Raw genomic sequence first — 19,692 nt, 5'->3', positions numbered from 1 at the left:
AGAAAAAAAAATCCAGGCAATTTTGGTTGCGGGACACAAAATTATTAATCGACGATCCTGCCTCTATCAATGTCGTCACCCGATTGCACGTACATACAATGACACATTTTTCATCCATCTAACGCTTGCTTGTGGTTGAAATTACTTATTTGGGTCCCTATAAGTTTGTTAATTTAATTAACGTTCATTTTATTGCAAATTCGAATACGGAGTGCACGTGGAAAAATTTGTGTTCCAGCCGGCCATATTCTACTGGCCTAATCGTAGTCCATACTATATGTCAATGATTCGTATAGTTCTATGGGCCCAATAGTAGATTTTTCATCATCTGTGAGGTCTTAACGGACATTTCCGGACAATTCAGGAGTTTGATTCTGAATTATGTCACGAAAATGGGTGCATTCCTTAATTAGCTGGCAGCGATGAATATTCCCTAGGACAGAGGCAGAGCAACTCTCGAATTAATGCCTTTGGCCGCCGGCTCACTTGTTTTCGGTTCGAAACAAAATGCGCGCTCGATACCATACTAATTACGTAACAATAATGACCGGAGATCTAGCTGATGTGAGAAATTGGAAATCATTGTCATATAATTTATATAGAATCGGGCTCACAGTTTGTTTCGGACCGAAAACAAGTTAACCGGAAGCTTAAGGTTTAAATGAACATTAGTCAACATACAAGAATCAGTAGTTTGGAGCTGCCAATATCCGTGCCCTTTGATAATTGACAAAGTAAAAGCTTTATATTATTATGGACCTCCAGGGGTCATGTATCCATCGATATAGAGAATGGACTGAGAGAGTAGACCAAAAATATGTCCGCAGAATGGAAATAAACAGACAGCAGTACAGGCCTATTTATGTCCTGGTTTGAGTTATGTCGATGAAATATTTCGCCAATAGCGGTCTCAGGAAGAAACTTCTGTGCTACCTTCGGCAACACCTCTTCCGCAAGAGTTTCCTTTTGTAAATCCGTTGACTGAAAAATATAATCACATAGCTTATCGAGATAGACTGTGCCATATCTGTCTCTACGGGGCCACACAAGCCGAGATCGAAGGACATAGGAGCGGATCCACGTCACTTCACTCAAAAAAAAACCGTCAAGTCACGGATCTTTGCGCCATTTGAAATATCCGTAGTACTATGTAAAAAAAAAATACAATTTTAAAGGTTTTGAAATTTTTTCAAAAATGGCCGAGTTCGAGCTATGTAAAGTTTTGTATACCACTGTTGCACTGCTATGTTTGAAAATTCATATCTCCGAAAGTATACATCGGAGCGGACTGATCCTACAATCATTCTGTTCGTAAAAAAATGCGCTTCGATAAAAAAAAATTATAAAAAAATAAATATAGTTAGTCCTGCAGTGGTCCTTTCTCTGTCGCACCATCAAGAGGGTGGGGAGCAGCCGTCACACGGGGAAAGCAAATAATTAGATAAATAGATAAGTAATTGTTAAATATGTTATAACAGTGGAAGAGACTCAATCACTGCACTTTTTTCACCTATTCCCAACAATGTATGTTTAACCACAATCAGAACAATGTCCACTTCCCCATCATCTTCAATAACTAAAGGTTTTTAATCTAATTCTCGTACTTTGTACATTTTAACAAAAAATATATGAAATAAATTTGAAATTTTCTACAACTTATGTTCTTTTATTCATATCTAGAGTGGAAAAGAGAGTGAGAAAGGAAAAAGAAGGAAAACAGAATAATTATTGAATGCATAATACCAATTGAATTTTTTTTTCAATTTTGGTTCATTATTTCATTTTTCGTGTGTTCATGAAGAACCCATCTCAATTTATTTGAAAAATATATTGAAAAAATTTTCAAAACTTGGGCGATGGCAAAAACAACTTCTCAGACTTTAAGCTCAATTTTGAGAGCTTTTCACAAGCGTCGACGGAAGAAGAATATTTTTTATTGAAAGCTTGTACGTTCTGGGAGAACGTCTGCGAGAGATCTTCGATTCGCTGCTTGAGTCAGATTAAATTTAGGTTCACAAACCTTTCGATGTCCCATGCGTGCGAACTGTAACGTGCGGTTCGTTCAGGTTAATGGTTCAGCTCTCCACTATCTACGAATTCGGTTATTTTGGGTCGTGCCAACTATCACTATGCGTGATTTAAATAATTCTCTTTACACAAACAATTCAATTTAAAGTACATATTCATTACAGAATAACAAGTTCTTAGATCAATTCTTAGCATTAGGTTTTAACAATGTTTATTCCGTCGTAAAGTTGTTTAATTATGATTGCAATAGCAACAGTTGAGTTCGAAGTTCGGAATCTAAGAGTTTGGTTGATTTCGGTTTATTTTCTCTGCACTTGAATTTGGGAATGATTGCAAATCCAATTTAGTACTGTGACGAGTAGCTAGCTCGTGCAGAATATGGGAGGAGAATGCGGATGAGAAGCAGGTTGAGAGGGAATAATTCGCGAGATTATACGTGAAACTTGATGTGTATTTTCGGATCAAGGATGACTAAAACAAGAGTACGGTCCCATGTAGCAATTGGTCACACTCCAATGGATAGCTTTTCTAATTCTAATTTACTCTAAGCGTATGTGTGGGTGGCGAGAGGAGCGGGTGTGTGGGAGGGTTGATAGGAGAAAGTGTGACGTCTAAGGGGAGACTGCAGTGACGGCAAAACGAATACAGAAGGTAAGGCTGACCTTTGGAGTCGGTGGAAGGGAAGGGCTCTTCTCTCTTCTCATATCTCTGGCTGCTTTCAACTCTTATCACGAAATGAGCTCTGGTGAGTTCCCGCGTGGCCGAGCTGCCCGAGTTCGGAGGTCTTCGGGGTGGTTCGGCTCTGTTCGGCCCTGCTCGGCCCTGCTCGGCTCTGCTCGGCCCTGCTCGGCCCTACTCGGCCCTGCTCGGCCCTACTCGGCCCTGCTCGGCTCTACTCGGCTTCACTCCGTGGATTTGAGGAAAGGATACTAATTAATATCCTTGGGTTTGAAGTTTATTGTAACGTGCATATAGTGGTGCAGCGTCACAGTACTTGATTCTTCAATGTCAGATTATTATCTGAGTTCTAGAATGATTCTGAGTTTTGAATAAGTTCTTTATTCTTTGATGTCTAATTATGTTTTGATCTGTGCCTTTCGTGATTTCTGGAAAGATGGATAAAGGGGGAGTTTGAGAAGGAGCTCTTTGTTGATTAGCTAAGCTCTTAAATAAGTCAGCACAGCATGATTGGTCCATGAGGGCCAACCGGCGGGTGCTGACAGGGCATCTTGTATATTCGCGATTAAGGAATAGAGGATGATGAAATGGTTACGAATTTCCTGCCTAACGCTCTTCACATTTCAGAACGTAGCTTTACTTTTTTGTCTTATTGTGTCTAAAGTCTGTTGCAAGAGTTTATTAATCTGAATTTGAGATTATGCATCCTGTGTGTAGGCTAATGTTGAAAAAGATATGCAGTTCAAATGTGAAAATATATCTATACTGCTTAACATTTCGTAGCTACGAGTTGGTTTGCTTGATGACAGATGGTATGATGCATAAGAATCATGAATGCAATAATATGTGGATCGATGTAGATCCAAGAACTTATGGTAATTGCACGTCGGTAATTATAGTGGCGCGGAGAGGGCGCAACCGCGATTACCGGCTGGGACGTAACAAACTGAGTCTTTTTTACATAAAAAACGAATTCTTTGGAGTAGCAAAGATACAAAAAACAAAAACTAATAAAACAAGAATTGGAAAACTCTATGGAATACCCCATTCAATAACTTGAAAAATAAGAAGGGAACAAATCTGAGAAAAAATGGAGATACTGTTTTTCGATGAGGACTTTCAGCTAAAAAAAATGGCGGGAAGATTTGAGGGAGCGAAGCCGCATCCGACGTCTGGAATTGATGAACTTGCTCATATTTAAATTCTCATACGGATATGTTTATATTGGGCTGTCACTGCGATCTGAAATAAAAAAATAATATAACTTTTTCAAACTATTAAAAATGATGAAAAAATTGTACAAAGAAGAAGGTTTCTTTGTTAATAAATTACATCTTACACTTTGATAAACAACTAGTGTCCATTATCGTCCAATGTGAGCTTAGTCAAGATATCCCCTTGCATTAAACAAAACTGCGACCTCACCACCACGCGCCACGGTAAGTCCCTGTAGCCAATTCAACAGCTTCAATTAATATCCCTCGTAAGGAAGACGAGCCATCCATTCTACATATTACCCGTATGTAAAGGAAAGCTCTCACGTAATCCATTTTGTTTGTCTTCGTAAAAAAAACTTTGTAGTATTTCTGCTGTAAAAAAAAAACACTAAATTAATTTTTATCTACCAAAGTCAAATCCACGTGATGCAAAATAAACGTAAAAATTTTTATAACTGCACTAATTCTAACCATCCACCTTAAACGGATTGATTCCTTGGACAGAATTGATTTTATCAAACGTATGTATATAGCACCACTCTTCCTGCCACATCTTCATGCAGGGTGTGCACATTTGAAACCATATGACATCACCTTTACGTAGAATGCATCAAAGTTTCAGCAGCTTCAATTTAACACTGGAAACAGTGTAAGACAACTCGCTCCAGATGGACAGTACCTATTATTACATTTCCATATATCTGATGAGTTGTTCACTATCATAGCTCTATGGTACATGAGGTGTGTGAAACTTTATCACCTAGAATTCCCTTACATCTAATCATTACGAATTTGTTCAAGAAAGATCCCCGAAAAATATTGCATACAGTTTTTAACTTTGACTCGTGAACTAGAAAAAAAATGAAGTCTGAAAAGTGGTGAATAGGTACAAATAAAGAATATTTTAGATGGCACATTTTCGAATAAAAAGAAATCAATTTAATGCAAATTAGTAATTCAATGATCTAACATTCGAATGAGACAAAATTCAATAAGAAAATTTTAAACAAAAACCGTTACTGACAACTTACCTCAGACTCCATAACTCAGAATAAAATCAAAAAGGCAAAATTGACAACAACGATGCTTATACTATAAGGAAAATATCCTGAAATTAACTTACAAACTAACTTACAGTCTAATGGGAAGGAAAATAATCAGACACACAAATGTTACGACCTTCAGGAATAAAAAGAGTTCGGCTTCGCTTTTACGTCTTAGGAAAACCGGAGGTTAGGTTCATGGTTGAATAACTTGTTATATTTATGACATCAGTTTATGTTTATTGTCAGGTAGTTTATACGAGGTGTGAAGTTCAGAGGGTAGATGAGAAGTGTGTTGGCGAGAGCAGAGCGCAACGTGAATCGGTGCAGAAAGCAGAGTGCATGATTAGGGTTCTGGGAATACGAGGAGATAGTCAGGTGTGCACAGGATGTGCGAGAGATAGTTGAGTCTAGTGAAATAAAAAGGCTTCTAGATAAGAGGAACGAAGAATGAATTGTGGGTGCGAAGAGGGCCTGAGCACGGAACACAAATAAAAAATCAAATACGACAAAAGGTCGATAGCTGGACACCGTCGCGATAACACGTGTTGACCAACATCGCTTCGCGAGTTAACTAGCAGTGAATATCGGACGTTGTCGGTTTCCAAGTGCGCCCACTAATAATTCACTAATCACTTATGGTGCGTTTTGAGACAACCCGCTTGTCTACCAACTCATCTTTACTTTTGTAGAAACTGCATAGTATCGCTGACTACAGTGATACTTGCATTCCAACTAACGTAATGCCTCCTACCGAGAATCAACCCCAGAAAGTTAAAAACAACGTTTCTTTTGCAAGAATAGTTAACCAAGTTTATTTCCTACTAAAGAACAAGCTATGGTTTTAGATGCTATTGAAGAACATACTGTCCAAGAATATACAGTTGCACTAGGTACATTAGTAAATCCTTCGAACATTACGTATCGCGTATTTCTCATAGCAGAATATGTTTCTATTTAAACAGTAAAGTGCTTGTTGATAAACTCGTCGATGAAGAAACTAAGGTTAAAATCGGTAACACTCTTCTCACTGTACGACCACTAATCGTTAAAGCTAAACGCATCATAATATCCAACGTATGTCCAACTATACCGCATTTAGTTATAGAAGGCGAGCTAAACAAGTTAAACATCTCTCCTGTCTCACAAATCACTTCAATTAGAGCAGGAGTGAATGAACCCGGATACGCCCATATCCTTAGTTTCCGTAGACAAATGTATGTCCAGCAAGAAGAAATTGAAAAACTACCTAACAACATGCAAATTAATTTCGACGACACTAACTTCTGGATATACCTCTCTGCTGAAAAGCTAACTTGCTTTCTCTGTAAAGAAGAGGGGCATCTAGCTAAATATTGCAAAAACATCGACAAAAACTCAAGAAAGTGAAGAGCTCAGCTCAAACGGCTCCCTACGATGTTGCCAAACTTCTGGAACCAGCTGTTCAACATATTGTAGATAACACCGACAAGTATCCAATAACCAAAGATGAACTTCCCCTCTTTATCGCTAATACCTGTGGCAACTCTAATATAAAAGAAATAGCACTAGAATACACCGACAAACTCGAAAGCCTTCACTCCATGCTCTCTAACATACACGCCCTTGTCACAGAGAGAAAACTTAAATTAAGGATAACGCGTATCAAAGATCACCTCTTACCCTTGAATACTGTCACTCCCGACGAATCAAAACAAAGAGACATTGACGAAGCGAAACGTACTTTTCGAAAGAAAAAGGCCGAGTGTTTTAAAAATTTTGCACAGAGCATTAATATTCGCACGAATCCTACCTAGGTTTGGAACAAATGCAAAATCTTTAAAAATAACTGGGTAAACGTCAGTAGTTTAAAATCAATAAATCATGATTTGATTCTTGAAAGTAAAATAAAGTGCATCAATTCAATTAGTCCACCTTGGGCCATGACTAATCCAAAATGTCTTCCTTCTTGTAAAAATAACGATTTTTTCGACAATTCTTTCACTCTCTGTGTATTAAATGCTGTCTTTAATCACTGTAAGACAAGCTTATCCCCAGGACTTGACGGTTTTGACTACGAAATTTTACTACGCATGCCCCTAAAATTTAGGCTACTAATACTTGATATATACAACGAAATGTTCTCACATAATGATTTTCCTACTGGTTGGAAAGAATCTTTTGTTCACTTAATCAATAAATCAGATGGATTGGCTGTACACCCCATTGCTTTAACTTCCTGCCTGTGCAAGACCTTTGAAGTAATGGTAAAAAACAGGCTTCAATGGTAGATTGAGAGCGAAAATCTGCTCCCTGATAATCAATCTGGATTTCGAAAAGGACGACGCTCTTGCAACGACAATTTGGCTTTTCTCTCCTACCAAGTAGATAAAGCCTTGATAAAGAAAAAGGACGTACTAACAGCGTTCTTAGATGTATCTGGCGCATTTAACAATGTTAACATCGATATTTTTCTTACTAAACTAGCTGACATAGACTGTTCAATTAACCTCATTGAATTTATAAAATTTATTTCGTACGAACGTACTATTTTCACTGACGTAGAGGGCTAAAAAAAAGAAAAGTTTTTAAAGGAATCAAACATTACTAACAATCTTCCGGAACACGTAACAGTTTCACAATTCGCAGATGACATAGAAGTTTCTTGCTCTTCGGTCAATGTTCCTTTCTCACAATGCAAACAAAATTTAGAAACGGCCATAAATACCATCAAAACAAACTTGTACTATCTCAACTTGGACTTAAAACCCAGAAAAACTGAATTTGTACACTTCAACAACAGAAACATTCTACCTGGCCAAACTGAGATAAAAATATCTGATCTGATCATTAAATCTAGTGAAACAGCCCGTTTCCTTGGAGTAATTTTTTATTATAAAATGACGTTCGAATCACATTTAAACAAAGTACAAACGAAATGCAATTCAGCGCTAAACATTGTTAAATTTTTGCCGCGGAATCTGGTGGGGTACCGACCCATACACTCTTTCGACCTTATATAAAAGCTATGTTCGCTCTATTATTGAATATGCTATTTTTATATACTCTCCAATCCGTAAGGCTTCAATACAAAAATTAAAAAAAATTAGAAAAAATTCAGTTTGCAGCCATAAGAGCTGCGCTAGGCTATCGAAGAAGTATGCCGACAAACATTCTATTATCAGAATCCAAGCTTCCTCTAATAATTGAGCGAGCCAAGCTTTTGGGCAACAGATACGCCATCAATACTATATCGATTAAAAAGTCACTTATGCATAAAATAATGATATATCGACCTCCAAACGAAAGAAAACGTAAAAGAATACTAGTTGATTGTCTAGAGAAGGCCAGCGAGCTCTTGGACTCCGTATGTCTCAGAAATTATTATTGCTTATATGAATTCGACTACGACATTGTTACAACGTCTATCCCCATCGATATTAAATTAGGTCAAGAATTGTAAAAAAAACAGTAAACCCAAATCTTGTATTCAAACAATTCCTGGAAAAATGTAACGTTTCAGCGATATACACCGATGGTAGCAAAGTCTCAGGCAACACTCTTGTTGGCTGTGCTTGTTTCCTTGACAACAGTTCGATTCAAGTAACCAAAAGTATTAATAATAACGCCTCAGTGTATACAGCTGAATGTATTGCTATAAACCACGCAGTGGATATTTCCCTACATATACCAGATTATAGTATATTGTGTAGCTAGTGCGTGAAGCAGGCGATATCCGACGGGTGTGAAGTTTGCAGCACAAGCCGACAGGCGAGTGCTGCAATCACACGAGGCAGGTATCGCCTTCACGCACTAGCTACACACGCTATTTTTTGTAACACATGCGTAGGAAAGTGTTATTTGAGAGGCAAACCAACGTCGAATTGTATAGTGTGCCGCGCGCGAGGCGGGGTCCTAACCTGAAGTTAGGCAATAGTCGAGACCGTACATACGCCGCTCAAGCCAAATGGCGTTGCTGTCGACTGTGTTGTCGGTGACAAGAATACGCTGCACCGGGAAATAGAGCATATCGAATGTGCGCATGCGCTAAGAATCTTCCGCACCGGGAAATAGAGCATATCGAATGCGCGCATGCGCCAACTCTATTATCCAGGAATAAGGCACTTAACGCACGCTACACGACCCTCGAAAATGACACTTTCCATGCAGGTGTTACAAAAAGACTTTTTCATATTTTCTGATTTCCTGAGTGCTCTACTCAGTCTTGAATCTACTAAACCTAGCGTCAAGACTAACCCTATCATCTTTCAAATAAAACAAAAATATAAATTATTTCACAATACTAATCCAGAGCGTTTCCTGAAGTTTTTCCGGATACCATCTCACATTGGTATTCAAGGAAATGAAAAAGCCGATTTGCTTACAAAATCTGCTACGGAGAAGCCGAAAGTTAATGTTTCTCAAACCCCGTTCACAGACTATAATGAAAATTTTAAACGTAACGCAATTTCTGAAACTCGAAAAAACTGTCAAAAATCAAGGTCTATATAAAGCAAGAAAATACTTTGAGTTATACTATAAAGATAAAAGTGCGCCATGGTTTCACAATACTACTCTACCTCGAGAAAGTATTGTAACTATCAATCGATGCCGAGCAAATCATTATCATCTAGCTGCATCTCTTGCTCGCATTAATGTTGTTGATGACCCTACATGCGACCAGTGCCGGATTAGCCAGCGCGGGGCCCGTAGCAAATTCTATCAAGAGGCCTTCAGTTTGCTTTAGGTTCGTAAGATCAGGGTGTTGAATAAAACAGAACTATTACAAATAATCTTTTCTGGATTTAATGTATGCAAATTTAGAGATAAGACTATTCATATCGATTTCTCTAAGCAAATCATATTCTTTATTCGTCGAGGTGAGATTATTTATATGTTCTTGACCCATCATGTTCCTTGACTCATTTTTATCATACGTTTTAATGTTGAAAAAGAATCTTCGGTTTTTTAAATGTTTGCTTATGGGGTAGTCCAGCTTATTTCGACCTACGTACACTTCTTTGACTTATGGAATTTGACCCGCAATTTTTTATATGATTGTTCTCACTTCGCTAATTTATTTTTTTTATATTTTTTCGCACGCTTCAAATTTTCCACAATTGAACAAAACGATCTTATTGATCGACATAATTTAAAAATCTGACAAAATCTGAAAAAATTCTGAAAAATCATGTGTGAGATACAAAAATTTTTATGCTTGAAGCCGGAGTGTGGAGATTTTTCCTTCTTATTGTTTTCAAGCTTCTTCTGGTAAAAATAAAGTTATACAAATTAGAAGTGGGAGTCGTTTTGCTTATGTGGCTTATAATGTACAGTTGCTGAAACATTTTCATGTTTCACACCAGATTGCTGAGAATATTCCAGACTTTTCGTAAGACCACCTTTTTTGCTCTTCAGTTTGCTGATAAAAAAATTGCAAATCGTAAAATGGTTCGGAAAAATCTAAAAAATTTACAAAAATCCAGTATGACGTAATAAAATGTTGCAGCAATGATATAGGTATAGTAAAAAGACTCCCGTATTATGGGGTAGAACGGGCAAGTCTTGATTCACGTTCGTCAAGATTCACGTTCCAACGGCGCTGCGGGGGTCCAAAAAGAGCCGGGTCGGTATGTCCAATGTTTGGTATATCGCAAAACGATATGAAGTAGTGAAGTTCGGTAGCACCAGAGTGTCACTATATTATTGAAATTGGAGACTCTTGATGCAGGGCTTTCGTCCGTGGCGAATTTTTGATTTGTTAGGTACACACTCGATCAGTCGGTGTACGCTCGCGATGAGGCTGTCACCCGTTAGTGTGACATCAGAAATTTTGCGCGTTAAACACTCGTCTTTCGTAGAAAATGCGAAGCATTGCACGCAGAATATTACGGGGTAAAACACGCAGATCGAGATTGCGATCAGCAGCAACCGCAAACTTATCTACACCAGCCCAGGTGTTATTGGCTATTTTTAGGATTCGTACCGTCGATCATGCACTTGGGTGCGATTACTCTCAATGCAGGGAGTGATTGAAGAGGTGCTCGAAATGATGTGGTTGATTTATTAGCTTTGATATAGGAATTGATATGTCGCAATGGTCGACGTGTAGGAGTCGGGTCTCGAAAAAGAGGTTATACGTGACCCGTGTCAAGGTTAGGATAGAAGTGACGAGCTTACAGAGCCGTGTAAGACTCGCTGATTACAGTGCAGGGATGAGCTGAGTTGGCGAAGATGAGGAGAGGATGCAGGGTGTATAGTGACTGTGCGACGGTGGGAAAGTAGTGAGGTAACATCCGCTTGTAATTTTTTCAACGTTTTCTCACCAGAGAAGGCTTGAAAACCGGAAGAAAAGGAAAATGTAAGAAAAATTGAATATTATTGAGAATTATAAAAAACAAATATTGGTTTATAACTGATTGAACATCTTTGGCGTCTCGAGATTACGTGTATATATCTTGTTCGCTGTCCCGGCTGTAGCGATTCGAGTCATTCAGAAATACCTAATTGGAACATAGTAGACAAGAAAATTAGTGCAGACATCATTCATAATTCATCTACAGTTGCTTTTTGTTCAGGAGAATTCACGACCGTGTCCAATGGAATGGAGATCTTGGCAATAACGTGATGTTCGTTACCAATGGAGTCGTCGCACTGAGTCGGGCGTGGGAATTCGTGACACGACAAACTTACAGGAAACAAACAGTAAGATGGTCGATGAGGAGAATATGCAGAATAATTTCTCCAGATTTCGACCTTCACCACAAGATTTAGTTATCGGCTCACTTTTCGCTGATAACAAGCATTGGGCGTCAAGGACTAGGAACCTTTCCACTGCGTATTTACCGACTTCAGCGAGAGATTAGTGTTTTTACGGTAAACCACGATTCTTATTTTAGCCTTTTTATCAGAGTTGACGTATGTTTGCGCTAATACTGTAACCCATTTTGCCCTTTCCTACACGTTGAATGCTTTGAGTATAGTTGGTAAAGTGAAGTTCCGCAGTCGAAAAGAATCCGCGATTCACGGTGTACGGCGAACGGACGTCATGTCGCGGGATCCTCGAGCCCTGCTGATGGTGATACCATTACTATTTGGTTGTCTCGTGTTGGCTGCAGGTAATTCTAAAAACACAGGTAAGTGGAAATATTGAGGCACTCGGAGAGAAAGTGATGTTAAAAATCTAATTGAGAACATGAAATTGTTGACCGAATTTTCAAGTCATGATATCCGCATTACTGGAGTTGCATCCACGCCACGTCAGTATAGAATAGGTCCTATAGTTCTTCATACATAATTTTTTTTTCTTTACTTCAATACGACACAAAGAAGGCGTACTCGCGTGTGTCGATATCTTCTTCCTATTCAGAGCCATGACTGATTGAGAATGAAGAAATATGGAATATGTTTTATTGTTTGGAAATTCATATTGCTAATGTGATGCGCTGAATGTAAGATGAACATCATCAAATTGATGAGCAGGTCACTTCGACCAAAAACAACTGTTTCAAAAGAAATTGGTAAAGGTAAAGTCCCCGCGGGTCAATAACCTGAATGTCAGTTGGCATGGACAACCTCACACACCCTTTCCAGGTTTTCTGTACTTTGTGCTAGGTCGGACTATTCCGGATGCCACATTGGTAAGGGGAATTGAAGGAAATCCAACGGCTCTAGCGTGCGACATGCTGGGATCTGTCGCTGACTTTGGGTGGCGAAAAATCAGAGGGCGACCGACAAGCGAGGAGAACTTAAAGACACTCACCGAAACTTGGTGCTACAACAAGACGTATTCAAGAACGAGTCTATATTTCCCAAACTTCTTAAAGAGAGATGAAGGAACTTACGAATGCTGGGCAAATGATGACGAAAACTTGACAACAAGCAGTGGCATTATACTTTCTGTTGATAGGAATGTGAACTATGTACAGTTGCCTCTCGTTGCTTTGAATCAGAATGAGATTTGTGTGAAATGGAAGATTTCATGTTTTCTTTGTGAGGATTTGGTTACGTCGCTTCGCATTGAATCCCAGGAAAACGAATCACGCGAATGGCGTGACGTGTATCAGACGTCAGTTAAGTTCCTCAGTGGTGTCTATATTGCGGAGAGATTGAATGAAGACACAGACTACTGGTTCAAATTTATTTGGGGATTGAAATATTCAGGAAATGTTGTTACTTTTTCCGGACCAACAAAGACGCTGAAGAGAAGTATAGGTATAGTAGCCTCTCAATTCATTCAAAATTACACATAGCGGTAATAAATATCACTCTCGCTGGGAAAATTTTTAAACTGCTTCGAGAAACTCCGTTCATTTTTGTATAATCAGAGATTTTTTAAACATGTATGGAAATAAATTTGAATATTTATTTTTGTCACTTTATTCGATGAAATCTGTGCAAACCGATTTCGTATTTATGTAAGGGAATTCACTGTGATTCATTTTTATGCAGAACCTCTATACCTTCCAATCGTTTCGGTTAGAGAAACGTCTGTTGATTCAATAACGATTGAATGGCCGGAGCCACCTCTGGAGATAGAAAATTGCTTTGAGCGGTACAAGGTTATTATGTACGAGTCAAACAGCAGGGAAGGATTGAGGTTGATGAAATCAGAAGTCATCGGAAACACTTATAGAAAATTTGAGAATCTGAGAACTTCAGCCGCTTATACGTTTGAATTAAGATTATGCACCGAGGTTTGGTGTCAACCTGGCGAAACTTTCTGGTTGAAAGATATCGTCCCGAAAGACAGAGGTATTGATATTACAATAACGGGTATACATTGGCGAGGAAAAATATGATGAAACTTGAAATTTCCAGATCCGAAATTCACCCCGAATGTTTCGGTAGTCGAAACGGGAGTTGCTTCAGCAACGATTGCGTGGAACGCACCACCAGCGAACTTCGAAGACCGCATTTATTACTACAAATTAGCGTTGGACAACGGAGACTTCCAGAAAGAACTGTACGTGAACAAAACTGAGAATTCTCATACATTCAAAAATCTACCGCCGAACACGACTCATCGATTCAAAGTAGCGGCCTGCAGCGATTACAAAACGCAATGCGGTAATTGGAGCGAAGAACGAAAAGCTTTTATACACGTCACAGGTATGACAGGGAGATATCAAAGAATTCTAGTGGGAATACAAAGAAGACTCGACATCACTCACTTTCTTTAGAATTGGTTGATCATCATTGTATTTCTGTAACTAAACTGGTAGAATGCGTGACATTTTTCGGCTTCTTGCTTATGTTCAGCTGCGAAGTTTAAATCGCAATCCATTTGCATGTGTGTTGACAAGAAGTTGGGACGTATGAGAGAACGTATTTGTCATACTTTACTTATTATGTAATACGTATAACATATTACATGTTGTAACGCTAACTTTCTGTAACCCTCAGCTGAGGATTTGCCGTTGACACTTTGGCGCGATTCTGTAAGTATTCGGAATTCTGATGAGCGACAATAAAAGATATTCGTTGGCACCAGACGCTTCGGCGTTTCAATTATGAAAGATCGGTAGCTTAGACGACAGAATATTGATGACAGTGGTTGAATTAATAATTTACATCAGTCAAAGGTACGAGGTAAAACTAACAAAGAAATTCGGATTCATAATTAACGAGCGATTATAAAACTATGATAGTGAAAGATTTAGAAAAGGGTTTACGAGATAAAGTAATACACTAAATACACCTGATTCCGATAAGCAAAACTCAAATTAACAAAAAAATACGGTATTTTAAAAACATGAAGAATATAACAGAAGAAAAGATAACGATACAAGAATACCAGATAAATTACAAAAGCAGTTCTACCTTGGAACTACAAAAGAATCGGAGAAATCAGAGATACAAAAGATATTCATTCGAAAGTTACGAGGTCGCTCAACGATAATTTATCGGAATCAATTGTTCAACGAAATCATGCAGTCACAGGACGTCTTACAACAACTCATTGTTTCCGGACCATGACGCGAAATGATTATAATCCTTACCGATAGGAAGGCTGCGTCGATCTTCGGAACGAGGGCTCTATCAAACTGGATCCGGATTGTGGATGTCCTGGTACCTGGTTAGATTGCGCCAAGGCACGGAATTACAGAATTGACAATGAAAAATATTAGTGACTAGTAGTTGTTGCCCATTTTGTATCAGGTTTTGTTGGAGTACCCTGCCAGGGACGCGTTTTACGAGAGTTTCCTTTAAACTTTTGGCCTTGTAACGGGCCATTCTTAAATGCCACGGTACAATGCATTATTGATTTAATTACGTTATCCGATTATCAGATTCCACAAGTGTGATAGAAGATGAAATATGGCTGATCACGGGAGCAATAGCTGTTCACCTTGTCTTCGTCGTTGTAACGATGCTGGTTCGGAACTATCGCAGAAAGGTACTTTATACCCTGATAAATTCAGTCTTGGCTCTCGTGCCACGATAAACGAAATCATTAATTCGTTAACATGGAAAATGGCTCTGACTTTGTTGTACAGGCACTGAAGCGAAAAATCATAAAAGCACGACTGGAGAACTTCAATTTCAGGGCCCGGATTTCTCTAGATCCAGAATTGGCTGTGAGCGATCAGGCCGAGTTACTGCCGTATAACAAGAAATGGGAATTTCCACGGGATCTCCTCAAACTCGGTAATCCACTGCTTTATTTCTTCCCCAGTAGTAGAAACTGAATACCAAACAAGACACGCGGTATTTATAAATAAGGATCAAGTATCGAAGGATGAGATTTTTCAGTCAATTGACATATTCTTTCTGACGTGAAATCATTCACTTGATGTTCCGCAAAATAGTTTCAGGTCTTTTCGTCATGCTTATCCGACCCAGACCCTTTGTCCGATACCCAACTCGCTCTGTCGAAGTTTTTTCAAGTACAACTAATCGGTGGTCCGTCATGCATACTATTTACCTTTCAGACGAAGTACTAGGAAGTGGTGCATTCGGCGTAGTGAGGATGGGACATGCAAAAACGATTTCATCACGCGAAACAGTCACGACAGTTGCCGTCAAGACGGTCCGACCGACGGCCAACCTGAAGTGCATGAAGGCCCTTTATCGCGAACTCAAGATTCTCGTTTACCTGGGTCAACATCTGAACATCGTCAACCTCCTCGGCGCGTGTACCAAAAATATTGATTTGGGTGAGTCGGAGTAGGTGATTGATGGGTAATGAGTCTGTCGTCACACCATACGACGTCATGAAGAATAACACTCACGTATTCCGTTGGATTTCGATAGGAGAACTGTTAGTCATCGTCGAATACTGCCGATACGGGAATTTGCACGACTACTTGATACGACGCAGAGTCAACTTTGTCAATCAATTGAATAGTTCCGGGGAAAAAATCAGCGTTTCGGCTGCCTGTGAAGACGCGATGAATATCGATGACGTTGGGTAAGTCATCTGACCCAACACTGACATAAATGTTGGTGATTTCCGAACCATCTTTGTTGCGTCTCTATTTATTCTTTTCATGATGTATGATTTGTTTGATGATAGCTACAGTTGACTTCGAATCGATTTCCACCTTTAGGACCAGAGTTTTAATCACTTATTTTCGATTGGTCTCGGGAGGATATCATGACTTGATATGAGCCAATCAATTTATCTTGTCGTAACTAAATTGCGATGAATCTCCGAAAACTAACCGTCATCGTCAAAACGGTTACGCTTCTGTCCAGAGGATTCGTGAGAAACGAGTGCATTATTTCACAATCCAAACTGTAGCTTAATTTTATTGTGTTATTTATGCAGTATAAACACGGATAGAGATTGCGACGGTAATTCAACAATAGTCAACTGCCCGAGTGACATTACTTCCACGACTACAAATGCGAGAGTAGAAGACTGTTCCACTAGTGGTAGTCTATTGCGACTCACCGCGCCATTGAAGTATCCAGGTGATCAGACAGATTTCAACTCAAGACCGACATGCACGTCCGACTTGGTGTGTTGGGCTTGGCAGGTCTCGTGTGGCATGCAGTATATCAGCGAGAAAAAAGTATGAAAAAATTCACGACCGTCATCTTTTTGTAACAGCAGTCCCAAATGCTGACATACTTCACACGTGGTTTTATTCGCTAGCCTTCGACCAACATGAAAAATCACCCAAGTCTGTACTGACATTGGTGCGTAGAATGGAGTCTGCAATTATTCGTGTTTCAGATAATACACGGTGACTTGGCAACGAGAAATATACTTCTAACCGATGACAACGTGGTGAAGATCTGTGACTTTGGTTTGTCCAAGTCTCTCAGGGAAGAAGAGAATCAGACGAGCACGGAAAACGGTCCTCTTCCTGTCAAGTGGATGGCCATCGAGTCGCTGAGAGATCGAGTATTTTCTACCAAATCGGACGTCTGGTCTTTCGGGGTGGTTTTGTGGGAACTGTTCTCCTTAGCGAGAACTCCTTACCCCCTGATAAGACCCGAGGAAATGTGCCAAAAACTGGCCGAAGGTTATCGTATGGAGAAACCGCAATACGCGTCCAGAAGCATGTGAGTGGCAAGAGCCGATTTCATCCGAATCATCAGCGCACACGAAATATCTATACTATACGAAACTCATAGGGATGTTTTAAACCAAGGTTTTTTACTTGTACTTAAGTTACCAAATGATGCTTCGCTGCTGGAAAGTGGAGCCAGCGGAACGACCGTCGTTCGAGAGGCTGAAGATCGACATTTCCGCGTTAATTGAAGAGCATGTAAAAACGGTAAGCTCAATCGCTTGTAAAATTTGCAAGTATATTCATCGTTACCTGCTAAATTATCTGCATCAATTATACATGATAAATTGTAAAATACAACACTTATTTGTGTATTCAACAGTGTGATTCACATTCAAAAAATTTTCAATATCCCTTCGGGCGTATGCAAAAAATGTTCCCTTCAGGTCTGAAAATAAGCCTCAAAAAGACTGAGCACTGTGGCACCAGTTTTAGCGTGTGAAAAAATATTTTTCTATAAACGTAAAAAATTGATATCCGCAAATTTTCAACACAACTTGTCTTTCTTGAGTCTTAGAGAGAAATGTATCGTGTAATTCTTGGCGTTCTATATCGCTATTCCTTTGTTATGCGCTTTAGATAATCATTTTCGGCCGTAACGTGTTCCTTGGTACAATATGAAAAAGATAATACGTGTCAAAGGTTTGCTAATATCTATTTAACACTAGTTTAAAAAAATAGTTCTTACACACTTCAAAACCGGTGCTGCAGTGATCAGTCGTTTTGACGTTTCTATTCAGACCAGAAGCAAGAATTTTTTTCACGCGCCCGTAGGAAAGTCAACAATTTTCGAAATGTGAAACACCTGACTATGTATACAATGTATAACCGAATGATTTTGTTTCCACGTTGCATGATATAACGCCACGATGGTGGCATGGAAACACATTTCAGTTTTACCTAGATTTGGGCAATCCGTACACCAGGATTTACGGAGATATCTGGAATCGCGAAAGAGAGACTCCGGCAGGTGCGGAAGAATCGGGCGCCCTCCGAGAAGATTCGTAATGAAATAAATCCGATCAACGTATTTAATGTTGATTCGTGTTCGCCTATCTGCATGGAAAACCTCTGAATTGTTATTCTTAATGAAACGTCTTCAAATGAAAGTCACGTATCCGAAGGCTTAAAAATCACTCTGATCAAATCAGCCATTTTCAGTGCTCATACGTGGTAAAACTTATGAAAATTGTAAATTAAAAAATTTGACGAATTTCGAAAACTCAATCCTTCTCACGCCTACAAGTTACGATATCGACAAAAATATGTATGTTGGGTAAATCCCGATTGGATTGTAGACCAGGAAGGAGTTTCACACTGCATAAAATATTGTACACGGAAAACTTTGCAAATATATTTTACAATGTATTCTCTTTACCGAATAACAATTCCATGTTTTTAAAATAAGCTAAGAACTTCACACAGAATGTCAACATGAATGTACGGAAGAGTCATATTTGAGAATGTTATTTATTCTCCATACAGAATCTCGAACACCGGATGAACGTTTGAAAGCGTTTGAAACATTCTATCCCAATGCACAACGGTGGATAGAAATGAAAAAAAACTACACATTTTGATCCTGTTGCGTTAGCTTCGAACAAGTTTTTTGCGATATTTATTCATATCGACAACTGGAGATAAAAATATCGATATTTTACGTCGATATCTTACAACTCACATAATCGATCCTCGTACTGCAATATCGATAAGAGTATATCAAGATCTCAACTGCCAAAAAATAAACTGAGAATAATTCGATTTAGAGAAACCTGAAATACTAATATTAAATGCTTTTTTCTAGCTTAACCGTATCATTGTAAGATGAATGTAATTATCGAGGTATTATGGATTCTGCTTAGATGATCAAATTTAATTTTCTGTACGGTAAACTGTTACGTACAATGAATATTTCCAACACTAAAGTAAGTCTAAATAAACAACTAAAACTAAAGCAGATTTACAATTCTTCTTCCATAAGTAACATATTTATCGATATTTTCTACATCGATATCGAAGAGTGCGATCAATATCGATATGAAATATCGATACACCAGCGAAATCACCGAACACCATTCAGACTGCTGCTCCTTCTCAATATTCAATTCCAAATTCAAGTTTACAGGTGAACTTTAACCCCGCGTTGTATATCGCAATGTGTCACTCGGCAAGACATTCCAACGAGAAAATGCATCGACTAGACACTGTGCTGCCATCTTGTAA

At 38.9% G+C, this 19,692-nt stretch overlaps 1 protein-coding gene across 1 annotated transcript; it reads left to right on the top strand.

Moving 5' to 3' along the window:
• Window positions 1-11,993: 11,993 nt before the first annotated feature.
• On the top strand, window positions 11,994-18,506 carry LOC124409252 (macrophage colony-stimulating factor 1 receptor 2-like). The gene is made up of 12 exons (XM_046886760.1): window positions 11,994-12,081; window positions 12,539-13,153; window positions 13,397-13,699; window positions 13,766-14,056; window positions 15,238-15,344; window positions 15,445-15,595; window positions 15,880-16,104; window positions 16,202-16,358; window positions 16,719-16,965; window positions 17,130-17,461; window positions 17,571-17,676; window positions 18,364-18,506. Exons 1-12 carry the CDS (start codon window positions 11,994-11,996, stop codon window positions 18,475-18,477), a joined length of 2,736 nt encoding a protein of 911 aa, XP_046742716.1. The 3' UTR covers window positions 18,478-18,506.
• Window positions 18,507-19,692: the final 1,186 nt, after the last annotated feature.

Source organism: Diprion similis, chromosome 1, assembly GCF_021155765.1.
Source record: "Diprion similis isolate iyDipSimi1 chromosome 1, iyDipSimi1.1, whole genome shotgun sequence".
Classification (NCBI taxonomy): domain Eukaryota; kingdom Metazoa; phylum Arthropoda; class Insecta; order Hymenoptera; family Diprionidae; genus Diprion; species Diprion similis.
Note: the sequence above shows the minus strand (reverse complement) of the source record. Positions and strands in the feature narration are given on the sequence as shown.

Coding starts and splice junctions, on each gene's coding strand:
- LOC124409252 (XM_046886760.1), top strand. CDS start 11,994: ATGTCGCGGGATCCTCGAGCCCTGCTGATGGTGATACCATTACTATTT. Junction 16,966..17,129: donor AGTATATCAGCGAGAAAAAA/GTATGAAAAAAT, acceptor TTCGTGTTTCAG/ATAATACACGGTGACTTGGC. Junction 17,462..17,570: donor CAATACGCGTCCAGAAGCAT/GTGAGTGGCAAG, acceptor CTTGTACTTAAG/TTACCAAATGATGCTTCGCT.